Source organism: Neofelis nebulosa, chromosome 11 (genome assembly GCF_028018385.1).
Source record: "Neofelis nebulosa isolate mNeoNeb1 chromosome 11, mNeoNeb1.pri, whole genome shotgun sequence".
Taxonomy (NCBI): domain Eukaryota; kingdom Metazoa; phylum Chordata; class Mammalia; order Carnivora; family Felidae; genus Neofelis; species Neofelis nebulosa.
The window spans coordinates 30,938,698-30,955,012 of NC_080792.1; the positions used below are offsets into that span (position 1 = coordinate 30,938,698).

The following is a 16,315-nucleotide window of genomic DNA, read 5'->3' on the forward strand; positions in this document are numbered from 1 at the left end:
TCGTTGATTTAAATTTAACTTTAAAGTGAAATAATAAATTATTGTAATATCTGAATAATAAAATGGAAATTTAAATAAAGAACATACGCATGCAAAAGAGGAGTCCAATCAAAATGGGTTTGTTTTTTTTTAAAAAAAAGATTGTATTTAGTGCTCACTTCGGCAGCACATATACTAAAAAAAGATTGTATTTAATCTCTCACCACTACTTTGTATGAACATCGAAGATGCAATTGCCTATTATTTATCATATGAATTAAATGAATGTTTTATAAAGTTCAGGCAAGCGCTACATTTACATAACGTATGTTAATGGATGGCCGCTAGTAATGGAAAAGGTTCTTTGATACAAAATCCATCAGGTACTTCCTGATCTGTAACTTGGTATTAAATAAATGTCCATTTCAATGGAGGGGGAGGGGAAGTATCTTGTTTGCTAATAAAGGTCATCCACTAACTGTAATAATTTTAGATATGAAAAAGAGTATGAGTCCACCAAATATTCTTTATTTCTATCCCTAATTACTTTTTTAAAGATTACAGTGGATGACTCAACTTTTTGATCTTTAAATGTCTTCTCTACCTGTATGTACTCTGTTCTTTCTTTGTATTCCTAAGCCAGTGATAGTCAGACTGACTTAAGGAGAAGTGTTTATGTGTATGAGCATGACAAACCTCCCACCACTATTTCCTGTCCAGATTTTTCATGATGGTCACAGAGTTCACCTGAAAAAAACAAAAAAACAACAAACAACAAAGTAACACTTTACCCATCATTTCAGATATACTCCCAGCTAGAGAATTAATTTTTTTAAATCTACATTATCAAATTATGTAGACTTCCACTATGTAGATTACTTCAACTTACAAAAATTTAAACAAGTATGTTTTTTGTAATAATTCCTTGAAGTGTTCAGCAAAAATTAAAAGATGCTTTATTTAGAAAAATATTGAACTATCCCTCATGGAAATTAGTAAGAAAAACAGTAACATAAGACCTTAGTTTTTCAGGGAATGATTATTCTTTTGGGGAGGGGAAAGTGACATTTTATTTTTCTTCATTTGACATTTTCACATTTCTTTCTGACAGTCTTTTCCCCTGTATGCCAGAGACTCCTATGTGTTCACCAAAATCCATTTCCTTTCTTTCCTGACCTACACCTCAGGCTCATAGCCCCATAAATATAGCCAACTGATCTTTGACAAAGGAGTAAAGACAATATAATGGAGGAAAGATAGTGTCTTTAACAAATGGTGTGGGGGATAAAACTGGACAATCCCATGGTGGGGGAGGGAGAAAAGATTCTTGACATAGACCTTATAACAGGTCAAAAAAATTAACTCAGAATGAGTCATAGGGCTAAATGTAAAATGCAAACCTGGAAGATAACTTCTAGATTAACTTCTAGAAGATAACATAAGAGAAAATGTAGAGGACCTTGGGTATGGTAATGTCTTTACAACATCTTTACATAATCAATGAAAAAAATAATAAGCTGGACTTTATTAAAATTAAAAACTTCTGCTCTGCCAAAGACAATATCAAGAGAATTAGAAGATAAGTCACAGACTAGGAGAAACTATTTCCAAAAGACACTGCTGATAAAAAACTGTTATCCAAAATATACAAAGAACTCATAAAGCTCAACAACAAGAAAACAAACAACATGATTTAAAAATGGTCAAAGACCTTGCCAGATACTTGCTGAAGAAAAAACATATATGGCAAATAAACATATAAAAAGATGTGTCACATGATATGTCACCAGAGAAATATGAATGGAAATGAAACACCACTATATACCTAATAGAATGGTTGAAATCAAGAATACTGACAATACCAAATGCTGGCAAAGATGGGGAGCTAAATTTCAAATAAATTAACTTATGTTCATTTTCGGTGGGAATGCAAACTGGTACAGGCACTTTGGAAGACAGTGTAGCAGTTTCTTACAAAACTAAACATATCTGATATAAACATAGCCAGCAATCATACTCCTTGGTATCTACCCAAAGGAGTTGAGAACTTATAGCCACATAAAAACCTACAAACAGATATTTATAGCTTTTTTTCATAATTGCCAAAATTTAGAAGCAACCAAGATGTCCTTCAGGAGGTGAGTAAATAAGTAAACTGTGGTATATCCAGACAATGGAATAGTACTTTGTGCTGAAATGAAATGAGCTATCAAGCCATGAAAAGACATGGAGAAAAAATAAGAATAGGTAAGTGTGAATAAAATAAACTTACCTATTAAAAGAAAACAATTTTCAAATTGGCTATTAAACAATATCCAACCCTATGTAGTATACAATAGACCTGCCTAACATACAATAATTTAAAATGATAAAAGGAAAATAATTGGCAAAGAAAGACTAAGCAAATAAAAATAAAAATAAAGCAGTGATTACAATCTTGATATCAGATGAAAAAGACAAAAATTACCAAATGAGATGAGGAAAGATACTTTTTAATAATAAAAGCCATAAACCACAATGAAAATATTAGTCACAATATTTATACACTAAATAAAACAATAGTTATGTATAATGTGTGAAATATACACCGTTATCAACACGAGACAGATCAGTAGACAAAATATAAGGTTATAAAACAGTTAAAAATAATAAAGTAAACCTTACTGATGCATACATCAAACACTACTTTCTTATCAATATACTTTATTTTCCTAAACACATTAATTATATATTAAGATGCCAAAAACATCAGCAAGTTACATAGAGTTATTAGAAATAACACTCTCTGATCATAAGGCAATAAAATTAAAATTAAAAATAAAATAAGCAAAAAATCTCTTCCAGCTTTTACTGAAAAGAGCTTTCTATTTATTGACTCCTAGGTGAAAGGAAAAATACAAACATAAATCTTAAATTTCTGAAAAATAATATCAAACTATTGATAGATAGAAAACTGAGATAATGGATAATTCATATCTACAAAAAAATTACCAACAAAAATTAAAATGATAAAAATAAATGAACTAAGTTAACAAAAAAGTAAACCAGAGAAGTACAACCAGGAAAATAATAAAGAAAAAGCAGTAAAGGAAATAAAAGAAAGTCAGTGGATAATATTATTAATAATAGTAATCATTATGAAATAAAAATTAAAAGTCTTTGAAAAAATCAACAAAATAGACAAACTAGTAACTAATTTAAGCAAACAAAAAATTATGAGAAGGAAATAGCTAAAGATACAATCAAAATTTAAAACATCACAAGGCACATTTCTCTGAAAAGACTGAAAACCTAGATGGGTAAGTTCTTAGGATAATACAGTTTCCTAAAACTGTCCCCAGTAGAACAGATAAATATCCACGGAATAAATAGAGGAAAGTTAAATCATAGTTTTTATGGATGGCTTCTTTTTAAGAAAAAGACTGATTTCTGACCTATGTGGGTATTTGCTAGGACAAGTGTTTTTACTTAGGACCTAATGGTCCCCACATATCTCTTAATATTGTATACATATGTTTATAGGAATGTATACTTTGGGAAGAAGACATAGACCTTCATTTTCATTAGATACTTGAAAAACAATGTATTAAGATATTATAAAGGCAATACAATAAATCTCGAAAGAAAAAGGAGGGGCTATTTTTGAGTTTCTGACAGAATGACTGTATGGCAAAAGAAAATAGAATCCCCTGATTTTGAGGATGTAAACCTGTGTATCATAAAATAAATAAAATTTAGGTCCCAGGACAATTGATAGATATTTAGCAGATTACTTATTTCAACATTGAATCTGACATGTATTTAGGAGAGATTTTTCAAAAATTGTTTGTTTTACATATTATCTCCACAAAGGGAAATGGCTCTTAGATATCCCATCAGGCATCCACTTTGTAAAACACAAAAGAAACTTTTACAAATCAATCTTTCTAAAATTATCTTTTGAAGTTCTGGAACAAAGCTCAGCTGGCTCTCTCTTCTTTGGTTCTGTCTCAGTGGTAGGTCAGAGGATTTGAGAATTGAAGGGCTTTTTCAATTATACAATAAGCAGCAGGTTTCCATTAAAGCACAAACTCCATCATCTAAATATATGCTAGGTATTCTTATAAATAAGTGTAAAAGGTAAATCTTTGACTGATTCATTTATTTCTGACACTGGCTTTGTGAATCTCAAGTCTAGTATCTAATATATCTATCAGTTCTTTTTTTTTTTTTTTTTTTTTTTTTTTTTAAATTTTTTTTTTTTTTTCAACGTTTTTTTTTTTTTTATTTATTTTTGGGACAGAGAGAGACAGAGCATGAACGGGGGAGGGGCAGAGAGAGAGGGAGACACAGAATCGGAAACAGGCTCCAGGCTCCGAGCCATCAGCCCAGAGCCTGACGCGGGGCTCGAACTCACGGACCGCGAGATCGTGACCTGGCTGAAGTCGGACGCTTAACCGACTGCGCCACCCAGGCGCCCCTATCTATCAGTTCTTAAAATGCTTACATATTCTTCCTTACAGTTGTTCCAAACTTCACCTTCAAAATTCTTTCCTAGGTGTATAGAAATTAACTTAGCCCCTAAGTATACACAGTGCTTTCTAATGCTTCTTAGGAACTTCCATGGCTATCATGTATTGGTACCTGGTCAATGAAGAGTTTAAATGTGTTGATTGAGTGGTATGACATTTGAGTGGAGATATTAACATTGTCAAAGAAAAGCAGAGCTGGACAGTAAAGTGGTAAAGATGGATTTCATTCAGGAACTATTACAATAGGGGAAAAAGGCTTCCCTCAGTACAGAACTGGGCTCAATTCTGAATACAGGAAGGACAAGTGGGAATGTATAGCCAAGGAGTGAGTTGGGGGTCAGTGGATGGAAAATCACTAAGAGGGTAAGGAGGATTCTGGTTAAATAAACTTAATAGGATTCTTGCTGAAGGTAGGCCAAAGTAATCATGGAGGATGAGGAATTTGATCAGTTACTAAGGGTGACCAGATATCAAGTGTGGAGAATTCCCTCTAAAATGACTTAGTAGGATTCTTGCTAAAACTTGGCAAAGCAGAGATGAGCATGGAAGCCTGAAGGTCACAGCCTGGTTTAGAGGAGGGTTCAGAGGAGCCTGATGAAGGTTTAGTCAAGTAGAATCTTTGTTAGTATGATATAAAAATGAGGGAGAAGGTGAAGGCCATGCTATGCCATAGGACAAAGGCATCCTCATAGGTGGAAAATCCTTTCTTCCATAAGTCTGAGAACATGGAGAAGCTGTTTGGGCAGTACTGGAAGTCAAGCCTAAAGAGGTATGATGGGCACATGAAGGACCACATATGCTAGCATGGTTTTTATCTTAGCAATTGCTGACATATGAGTAGCAGGATTATTTTTAAAAAATGACTCCGGTGTCTTTGTGGAAGGTTTAATGGAAGATAAATAAAATAGCTACGAGAGTCAATTTTAAGTCTATGGCGATAGGGATTTAAGATGTAAGATTTTGAACTAGAGTAATATCAGAAAGAAGACATACTGGACAGATATTTTGGAAATAAAATAAAAATTCATGGAGACTAGATGGAGGATATGAAAGGGAATATATCCAAAGGCATTTTTCAAGATTTTAGTCTAAATAATTATCATAAGATGGATGATGCTCTTGTCACATTGTATAGAGTTGTATATCTCTGCTTTGAGTAGAGTGGAGTGAGAATCTCCTCATTTTAGTTCTAACTTTAACAAGTCTGAACTATCTTTGAAATTTAGTTGATTGACTAGCCAAGCCAAGTGTTCACTGGTAGGCCAGGCCTCTGACCTTTGTGCTCTAGCTGGGAATAAACAAACAGGTGGTAATAGATAGAGGAGACTGCTCTTTTTAAAAGTCATGAAAATGTTTTCCAAATTCCCCCTGATATCTACTTAATAAACATGTTGCTTTCAGTTTGTTTACTTGAAATATCCTAAGTCCTAAAGCTATCTGTAAGAAATGTTCATTTGCATTTCAAAAATTTGCCCTAAACTGTCAAATTGAGTAATATTTTCATATGGAGACTTCCTTTGTCAATTCAAAGACAGGAAGTAAACACTATTAAAGTGTAAACAGAAATTCTTTTTCACTGGGTCAGGTTCTGTTTCTTTGCATTTCAAACTGAGTTTAGACTAATGTCTTATACAAGTTTGTTGAATTTAACTGTCTTTCCTGTTCCAAACATTTGCTGAAGCATGAACACATTGTTAAAGGAAACCAGAGCTGGACAGTAAAATGGTAAAAATAGATTTTATTCAGGAACTATTGCAGAAGGGGAAAAGAGAACTCATTAAAAAACTGGACTCAATTGTAAATACAAAGGAAAATGAGAATTTATAGGCAAGGAGTGGGGACAAGCATTGGTGGAAAATTATTAACAGGAGATATCAGAAATAGGGGAATTTTTGCCAAATAGACCTAAAAGGATTCTTGCTGAAGGCAGGCCAGGGGGATTCGGTATCAAGGGTGGGACGTTCTCACCAACATGATTTAGCAGCTTTCTTGCTATCACTGAGCTATGCTGGTCTAGCAGGGACAGGAACCTAGGTCAGGGTTTCCTTGAGAGGAAGACTCAGGGGAGGCTAACTAAAGTTTGATCAAGGAGAGAGTCTTTGTCACACGCGCAAACACACACACACACACACACACATGCACACACACACACACGCACATGCACACACAAACACAGACTAAGAGAGAACACAGAAGAGAAAAGGAAGATAACTATATACTAATTCTTTTTCCAAGTTTGTTGCTTTACTTCAGCATTGCATTTGTCTACTAATAATGAAAATTTACATGAAGAAGCTATAATAGAAAGATTATAAATATTTTATAAAATTATTGATTTGAAAAGAATGTGGAGAATTTGGAGGAAATACCCCAGAAAGTAATGAAAATTAATAAAAGGGCCTAAATAGCATGGATTAGGCAAAATAAAAGTGACAAATAATTTTAATTAAAAAGCTGGCTAAGGATAAAAATTCATACAATCATGTACCTTTATAACTAATAGAGACTTCAGAGATTATCTCCTTATTTTAACAATTAGGAAGATAAGTCCCAGAGCACACACCAGACCTGCAATGAAAAGAGCTTCCCAACTAATACCAACTGTTACACCACAGCAAGCCAAAAAGGCCCTTACAGCTACTTTATATTCTCGTTATGTCAATATCCTTCTTGTTTTTACCACAAGGCAATTTTTCATTAAAATACACTTACAATTTAGACATATTTATTCCAGAGAGAAGTTTCTGGCATTATTTTCCCTTTAGACACATTTTTTCTCCTCTAGAACTTGCCCTATCATTTGGTGGTTCATGTTGCATAATTAAACTAGTCACTCACTCGGTCACTCAGAGAAATAAGTCACTGACTAGATCTTATTAAAAGACTGATATTTTTGGAAAATAAAATTTTATTAAATAAAAAAAGACTGATGAACTACATTGGTGAATAATTTATTGATGAGCTGGTGAGTTTTTATTAAATTGCATTTATTTTTTTTCAGCAATGACAATGCAGTTTATTAGTCATCAGTTTCCTGATTATCATGACCCCACTATTGGTGAGTATAAGCCTCTTTTCTCCTTTACCCCAAATAGAGAGACACTATATAAGTGGCTGACAAATATTGTTGATGTCTATAGACAATAAGAAATATGTTTTACACTTTGACCCAGTACACATACACATAAATACAGAATACTTAAGGTCCCACAATACAGACTTTGAGAAACGATATTTGTCCTTACTTATTGATATGTACTCTTGTATTTTCCATTCTATTCTGTTTTTTTTCTTTTTAATTAATTTATTTAAATTCAGGTTAGTTAACATACAGTGTAGTATTGGTTTCTGGAGTGGAACTCAGTGATTCATCACTTACATACAATATGCACTTACATACAGCACTCATTCAAACAAATGCCCTTCTTAATGCCCATCACTCATGTAGTCCTTCCCCCCACCTGCCTCCCTTCAAGCAACCCTCAGTTTGTTCTCTGTCTTTATCCTGATAAATGATGGCTGGAGTACATTAAGTTGATTTCAGAATCCACTAACAGATATCTACCTGCATTTGAAAAGCTCTGCTTTGGATAAGATAAGTGATGTTACTGTATGCTTATGTGGTCATTCGCCTACTTTATCAGTGTCTAGATCTTGAATTGCACAATTACTTAACCATGTTAATTGTTCATTTGGAAAATACTTTAGGTATAGATATAATTTTATTCACCATTCTCATCTTGTAAGTGGGGAAACTGAGACCCAAAGAATCAAAATATTGTTAGAGCCAAAAATCCAGCCATGTTTCATTTTTCCTGTCCATTTTTCATTTTTTTTTATCATACTAAGTGTAAGAAGATTGTAATTGGGAACAAGTTTTCTCCCTCAATCAGAACAGAAAAGATGTCTTTAAAACTGCTTTACTCCTGCAAAGAGCTTACTCTAAAGGATCAGTTGAAAATTCCCAGAGTCTACCATAGTGCTAATGGCACTAATACACTAGCACTGAAAACACATCAAAGTGTTAATTCATGGGAGAGGAAAACACATAGTTCTGGACCCCTCATGGTTGCCAGGTTGCCTGGACTACACATCTCATCACTTATCCTCTTTCTTCCCTTTGTCTGATTATCACCTATCCTCACTTCCAATGGGTATGATCCTCTAATTCCTATTTTGCTCATCAGGCAATTTCAATTCAAGGTCCTACTGTGTTTAAAAAAATGTTATCCTGGGGCGCCTGGGTGGCTTGGTCGGTTAAGCGTCCGACTTCGGCTCAGGTCATGATCTCACAGTCCGTGAGTTCGAGCCCCGTGTCGGGCTCTGTGCTGACATCTCAGAGCCTGGAGCCTGTTTCAGATTCTGTGTCTCCCTCTCTCTCTGCCCCTCCCCTGTTCATGCTCTGTCTCTCTCTGTCTCAAAAATAAATAAACGTTAAAAAAAATTTTTTTTTTTAAATGTTATCCTATATGTGATAGGATATAGGACATTTGCCTAAATACTACTACGGAAATGAATAAAATGTACTTGTTTTTAAATGTTCTACAATTCAGCAAGACTTCATCAGTTGAACTGATTAGTAAGATTTCAGTGCAGGAAATTTATACATCATTAATCAGAAAATACTTCCTCAAGGAGTTGAGTTTTGTTTCTGAAGAGACAGTAATCACTTTGTAAAGTTTTAGAAGCAATCCTCTAAATCCATTTTCCAAACATCTTGATTCTGGAATGCTGGTGACTTTGCCTAACACACTATGAATTACAGAAGAGGAGAAATCTCTAGGCAAAAGCTCTGAATCTTTTATCTTGTTGGAAAATCCAACAGTACAGTATATCATTTATTAAATCACAAATTCACTCTGTTGTTCATTACTTTTCATCATTGTTTAAGCTTTATATGCATTGGTATTTGCAAAAGCTACCTTTGCTCACCAGCCTTTCATCTAATGGCTTGATTAGGGCAATATGTGTGAATAAATTATAAATGGTCCTTCAAGGGGAAGAAATGAGAAGATGATGATGATTTCTTTAGATTTCTATGAAGTACATCCATCATTTGAAATTAAGATAACTGGACATTATGTATTAACAGACATCTAAAATCATACCTTTATCTGGCTATAAATAAAATAGCTTTAGAGGAAGAATTTTGAAAGTGGAGACACAGAGCATTTTATTACTATCAATTCAATTTTCCCATCATTTCATTTCCTGTCTTCTCTAATGAAAATATTGGTTAATAATTTTCCATTGGTATCCTGTTTGAAGAAGGTAAAGGTGCCAATAATTCACCTTTCATCTGCTCAAGCTACATAACTATAACTCAGGCTGGCTGACTTAATAACCCCTCAAGAGGAAATTTGTATTAGTGCATTTTGAAAATCATACAAATTAGAGAAGAATATGCCTATCAAGGATACTTATTTCACAATTTATGTAGGAAATGAATACCTTTTCCATTCTGTGCAGATCTGTTTGTCATCCTACTGACTGAGGTTTTTGGAGAATTTTTCTCTGAAATGTTTGAAAGATTTGCATAATTTTATTCTCTCCCTTATATTTATCTTAAAATTATTTTTCTCTCAAATCTACATCAATTCTGAAAGTTTAGGTTTCCTTTATTACTGACAAGAATGAAGGATATTATCTGGTACCAATGATCTAGCCGAAGGAGTAATTGCTTTCCTTATTAACTGAACATTTTCAATGTCAGTAACCAGTGGGTCTAGCATCTGCAAATCCACTGAAGATACTATGAAAGGGATATTGAAAGGTATTGATTCTATTCTTTCATAAGAAGACCTCTCAAAAATTAAATTAAGTTTCTTAATTTAATTTAATTTAATTAGGTGCCAAATGTGGAGAAATTGAAGCTTTAATTTAATCTTTAAAATGAGTATCTCTAAGCATTAGGCATTAAGTACAGTTTGATTTTCCCATAGTAAAATAATTATGGAATAATAAGAAGAAATATTTTGACCAAAGCCTTGATGTTCAACCCTTTGTAATAAATACACATGCTATTTTTAATTAGCAATAAGTCATTAGAGATAACTATTGCTTACAATTAAATTAGCAAAAAATTTAAATGCCTACTCTTTGCCAAGCAATCTGCTGGTCCTCTAGAAATAAAAGTTTAATATAGCACAGTTCAAGCCCTCAAGGACTTTTCAACTCAACAATAGAAATTAAGACAAATACACAGATATTTAAGCCATCTATGAAGTCAGTTATTACTATAAGAAAGAAGCAAAGTGCTGAAGGATTTTGAAAGAATGGAGAGAAAATTCAGTGACCCCCTCTTAAAGTTGTATTCACTGTGATTAGGATCACAGTTTCTGATGTGTTTTAAAAACCAAGACATTCCTGCTATACATTCTAGAATTCAAACCCTTTGAGGAGACTTTTCAGAGAAGTCTGGATTTCTCAAAGGCTTGAGATATTTGAGAGAATGACCTAGAACAGTTTGTTTTGCTATGTCCTTTAAATTTTATTGTAACTTGCTCAAAATTAAAAATGTTATTGCATGTAATTTTAATTTATTATCCATTAGATATCAAGTTGTTGTTTTTTTCTGAAATATGATATGGTGTTACTTTCCTCCAATCCAACAATGTAAATATCAGGTTCTCATTTGTGGACTGTATATTTAGTCCAAATTACTGTTTATTAATGTCTTTATATGTTGAGAATTGTTTCTGTTCATGCTTTTATTCATAATCAAATGAAGGCAAACGTGAGCATAGAAAAATAGGTAACTTTGCTTGGCAAATTATGCAGATGGAAAAAGATGTAGTATCAAAAAGATTGCTCTCCATATAACATTGGATGGAAAACTCTGAACCATGAAGGATTTGTGTTCACTCTTCATTATGGAATGTCATAACTTTGATCAAGTCATATTCATAATTATCTCTCCCTGTCCTCAAAGACTATTGTTTTAGCCTCCTTTCTCTGCAAGCCTGTTTACAGGAGCCACCCAGGTGCCCCTGTAAATATATGTAAAACTTATATATCTATTTAGTACATATTAGGTGTCAGGTATGATGTTACACACTCTATACATAGAGATAAAAACACAACCTGTGCTTTCAAAACACTCCCAATTAGGTGGAGAAGATAAATCAGCAAACAAGATCATCAATGAGTTTATGAAAGAGAAAAACACAAGGTGCAGAAGAAGGACAATATAGGAACATCTCACCCAACTAGAAGGGGTACAGAATACGTGTAGAGCAAATGTTTTCTGTACTGAGTTTTGAAGGGTGCATAGGAATTAGGCAAGTGAAGAGGAAGGAAGAATAGACATTCCCAGAAGAACAAACAATACTGCCACCAAAACAAAAAAATACAGCATGTGACTGAGATGGGGCATTTCTGGAACCAGAAGTCCTGAAGATGAAATAAATGACATAATGTGCAGAGTGGCAGGAGGGAGGTAAAGATTTGTCAGGGATCAGGTCTTCAAAGGTCTTATAGGATTGACTAAAGGTTTAAATATCTGAAGTCTTGGGGCGCCTGGGTGGCGCAGTCGGTTAAGCGTCCGACTTCAGCCAGGTCACGATCTCGCGGTCTGTGAGTTCGAGCCCCGCATCAGGCTCTGGGCTGATGGCTCGGAGCCTGGAGCCTGTTTCCGATTCTGTGTCTCCCTCTCTCTCTGCCCCTCCCCCGTTCATGCTCTGTCTCTCTCTGTCCCAAAAAAATAAATAAATAAATAAATAAATATCTGAAGTCTTGTACTCTTACCTGAGATGAAAATAAATATTATTGACAGACCACTTAACTTTGTACATTTAGATAGCTCCAAGGCAGATAAAACTAAACATGCCCCAACTTTAACTAATAACTGATGATGCTTAGTAGACTTCCTTCAGGATTATTCATCATGGTAAGCCCCTTTATCCACCCGGATCTCACGCCAAAGCCCAACAGGAATCCCTGATACCTGTCTCAACTTGTCCTATATTAATCACTCACCAAAGTCTGTTGTTGCTACCTCCTGAAACTATCTGGAACCTATCCCCATCTTTCCATAACCTCTGCTGCCTTCTTATTCTAAGCTACTTCCATTTCCAATTTAGACTAACTCGTCCAGTTGCTTTTTACACAGAATCCACAAATATCTTTAAAACATAAATTTGCTCTTCTTAACAATCCCCAATATTGTCAATCGTGATTAGGATGAAAAATAAAAATTTAAGCATAAAGACTCTCATGGTTTGCTACTGTTGCTTACACACTTGTCACACTCTACCCCCTTTTGGGCTTCAAAAACATCTACCACTTTTTAGATTAGCCAACTTCCAAGCCCCTTTTTGCCTTAGAACATTTATGCATATATTTTAACCCTGAATGCTCTTTACCTCTCCACTTTACATCTTTGCCTGGGCAACTCATACATTGGTCAAGTTTCAGCTTAACTATTGCATCCTCAAGAGAGCCCCCTTTGATTACCCAAAATAAAATATGTCCTACTTTCATACATTCATTCAGAACATTGAATATTATGTTAATATCATTTATCAATATATAATTAAATAAAATTTAAAAATTTTAATGTTTATTTATTTATTTTCAGAGAAAAAGAGCAGGAGGGGCAGAGAGAGAGGGAGAGAGAGAATCCCAAGCAGGCTGTGTGCTCTCAGCATAGAGCCCAATGTGGGGCTTGATCTCATGAACTGTGAGAACCTGATTTGAGCTGAAATCAAGAGTCAGATACTTAACCAACTGAGCCACCCAGGTCCCCCTTTAATTAAACAACTTAAAAAAATTTATGTTTATTTATTTTTGAGACAGAGAGAAACAGAGCATGAGTTGGGGTGGGGCAGAGTGAGAAGGAGACACAGAATCTGAAGCAGGTTCTGGGCTCTGAGCTTTCAGCACAGAGCCTGATGCAGGGCTCAAACCCACCAACCATGAGATCATGACCTGAGCCAAAGTCGGACGTTTAACCAACTGAGCCACCCAGGCGCCCCTTAAATAACTTTTAAAATTAGTTATCTGTTTAATTAAAGAGCAATAAGGTTAGGAACTGCAATATACTATTCACTAGTGTTTGCCAAGGCCTTGGTAGAGTGCCAGACATATAGTAGATCCTCAATAAGTATTTACTGAATGAAAAATGGATGAACAAACACATTTCTAGAAAAGTATTAATTTTACACTTTGCTACAGTTAACTTTAGAGTCCTAGGGAACAATTAGACTAATAATTAATCAGAGGTGTGTTAGGGTCTTTAGTACAAATTTCCTATGTATGTTGATAGCTATTTCTTGACCTAAAATGGTTGCCAAAAGAAAATTTCTTTAAAAATTAAAAGGACTATGCTAACGTCAATTATTATTTCTTATCCTTTCTCTTTTTACTCTTTCTTTTCTTCTGCTTCTTCTTCTCCATTCAATATTAATTTATTAACAAATATTTCTTGGGTAGCTACCATGATTCAGGCATTGTACAAGGCACAGGAATGAATGGTGCACAAAATAGTAGGAGTGCACAGTGGAACATTCTTCACTGAGCTTCCCTGCCTGATTTTTTTTTTAATATTTTGTCTATTTTTGAGACAGAGAGAGACAGAGCATGAGCAGGGGAGGGGCAGAGAGAGAGAGAGACACAGAATCTGAAGCAGTCTCCAGGCTCCGAGCTGTCAGCACAGAGCCCAACACAGGGCTTGAACTCACAAACCGCGAGATCATGACCTGAGCCAAAGTTGGACGCTTAACCGACTGAGCCATCCAGGTGCCCCTCCCTGCCTGACTTTATTTCATTATCTGTAAGAGTTGATCATATCTCTTTATTTGGAGTCCAACTGTCCTTTTTTCCGTGTCGCATTAGGATGACTTGAGGTCATTAAAAAATGTACAGCACATAATCTGGTTACAGGAAACTGGCCTTAAAGACCTATCCAATTGTTTCTTTGTGCTGCTTTTCCTGCAGAAGGAAAATAGCTTTAACAAACCAGGAATCAGTTATCACTATATTAGTCTACCTGTCCATATAGTTATTCAATTTTCATAGTGCCCAGAAATTTATATGACCAACAGGTTTCCAGCTGTTCTTACATATCCTATCTTCAAGGAACACATACTTTTGTCATTGACTCAGCTGTGAATGCTTTTCCTCTTTTAGTGTTTTAGACCTCCAGTTTCACTTACTGGCTATGAATACTGCATAACACACTCATCTGAAAGATTTATATTCTTTCTGAACAATCGGTAAGGACTGTAACACACTCTACAAGAAAAGAATAAAATGTCATATAGAGATTTAAGTCTCCCTGAATGATTTGGGAAGTTTGAAAAAACAGAGGCTTTGCATAGGTGGCAAAGTACATCAAAAATATACACAGGTCATCTGTGGATAGCATCATGTCTAATGATTGTGATTGCACTGCAATGTGTGAGCATGAAATATATCAGTGTGATTATACCAGTGTAGGAGAGATATACCACATTAAGTATACATTTTTCAGTATCTCTGGTGAAATACAAAGTTCTTAAGCTAAGGATTTTAAAGAAACAGTGTGTTTGAATCACACTGAAATGGCCTGTTCAATGTCTAAAATGTGCACTAATAGAGTCACTTCTTTGTGTCACTAGAAAACCTGTGTTAAAATGTAAATGCTCATGGGAGAGGTAATGCCCAGAATCATTATGAGTCATTTATACATTAGCATAGATTAATGTATCCAATTATTCTAGTGAGCCAACCACAAAGCTATGGTCTACAGAGCAGCACTGAAGGGATAACATGAGGTTTGGAGAACGAGGTGTATTATTACCAGGTAGAATAAGTGCCAGAGTAGAATTCTTGAAGGAAATCAAGGCTTATAAACTGAAATTGAAGAATCACATTATTGAGTGACTCTGGAAAGCCAAACATGTTAAAATAGAAAGGAAATTAGTACAGAATCAGATCAGAAATTGAATTCTGCCTACACACTGGCCCCTGATCTTTCCACTCATCCTGTAATACCCTCTTGTTTGCTATGCTCCAGCCACACCAGTATTTCCTCAGTTCCTTAAATATTATAAGCGAGCTCTTCCTTGCCTTTTGGCTTTTGCCAATATGCCATTGTCAACCATGAACACCTTCCCTTTGCTCTTCACCTAACAGGTTCCTTTTCACCTTGAAGGTGTCAGTTTGTGTATCACCTCCTGAGACAAGTCTTCTTTTACCACTGCACCTGAATTAACTGCTCAACACATAAACCACACACAGCCATGTGCACGTGTAACATACAGATTTATTCTCAACATCAACATATGGCTTTTCTCCTTAATAACATTTATCAAATTCCACATCAAAAACTGTGTTATTTTTTTGTCTGCTTCTCCATGTGGGATGCAGGCTTAATGACGGTAGGGACCATGTCTGCTGTGTTCACCGTATCTCACATAGCACCTAGCACAATGCATGGTTTACAGAGAATGCTCAGAATACTTGTTGAATTAGAGAATGCGTGACTGACTTTGGTGTCCTTTTCTTCCTTTTTACCTAAATTATGTTCCATAATCATATAATTTCAGATCACTTTGCTCTTTCATGTACGATGTAGTAAGCTAAGTGCCACCTAGGCTAAACCCAAAGCTTTGCTGTTCTGAAACTGCATTGGGTTAGCTGAACATGACCGTGCTCCCTGGTCTCACTTTAAATGTATTCTCTCAAATGGGCTTGGAGTTAAGCCTGGCAAACACATGCAGGTCATTGTCTACTCACTCTCTCACTCTAGCACCAGCAACTTCCCCAACCTCACACTCACTCGATGGTCTTGCTTATTTCTTTATGGAGAAAAATGTAAGCAATCAGAAGAATAAATTTCCAAA

General features: G+C 35.0%; 1 protein-coding gene across 1 annotated transcript in view; it reads left to right on the forward strand.

Annotated features, from left to right (window-relative positions):
• Positions 1 to 16,315, forward strand: part of RIT2 (Ras like without CAAX 2) — a 382,458-nt gene that overhangs the window by 66,035 nt on the left and 300,108 nt on the right. The window contains exon 2 of the mRNA XM_058692239.1: positions 7,492 to 7,548. Within this exon, the coding sequence (XP_058548222.1) occupies positions 7,492 to 7,548 (57 nt within the window). The remainder of the gene's footprint in view (positions 1 to 7,491; positions 7,549 to 16,315) is intronic.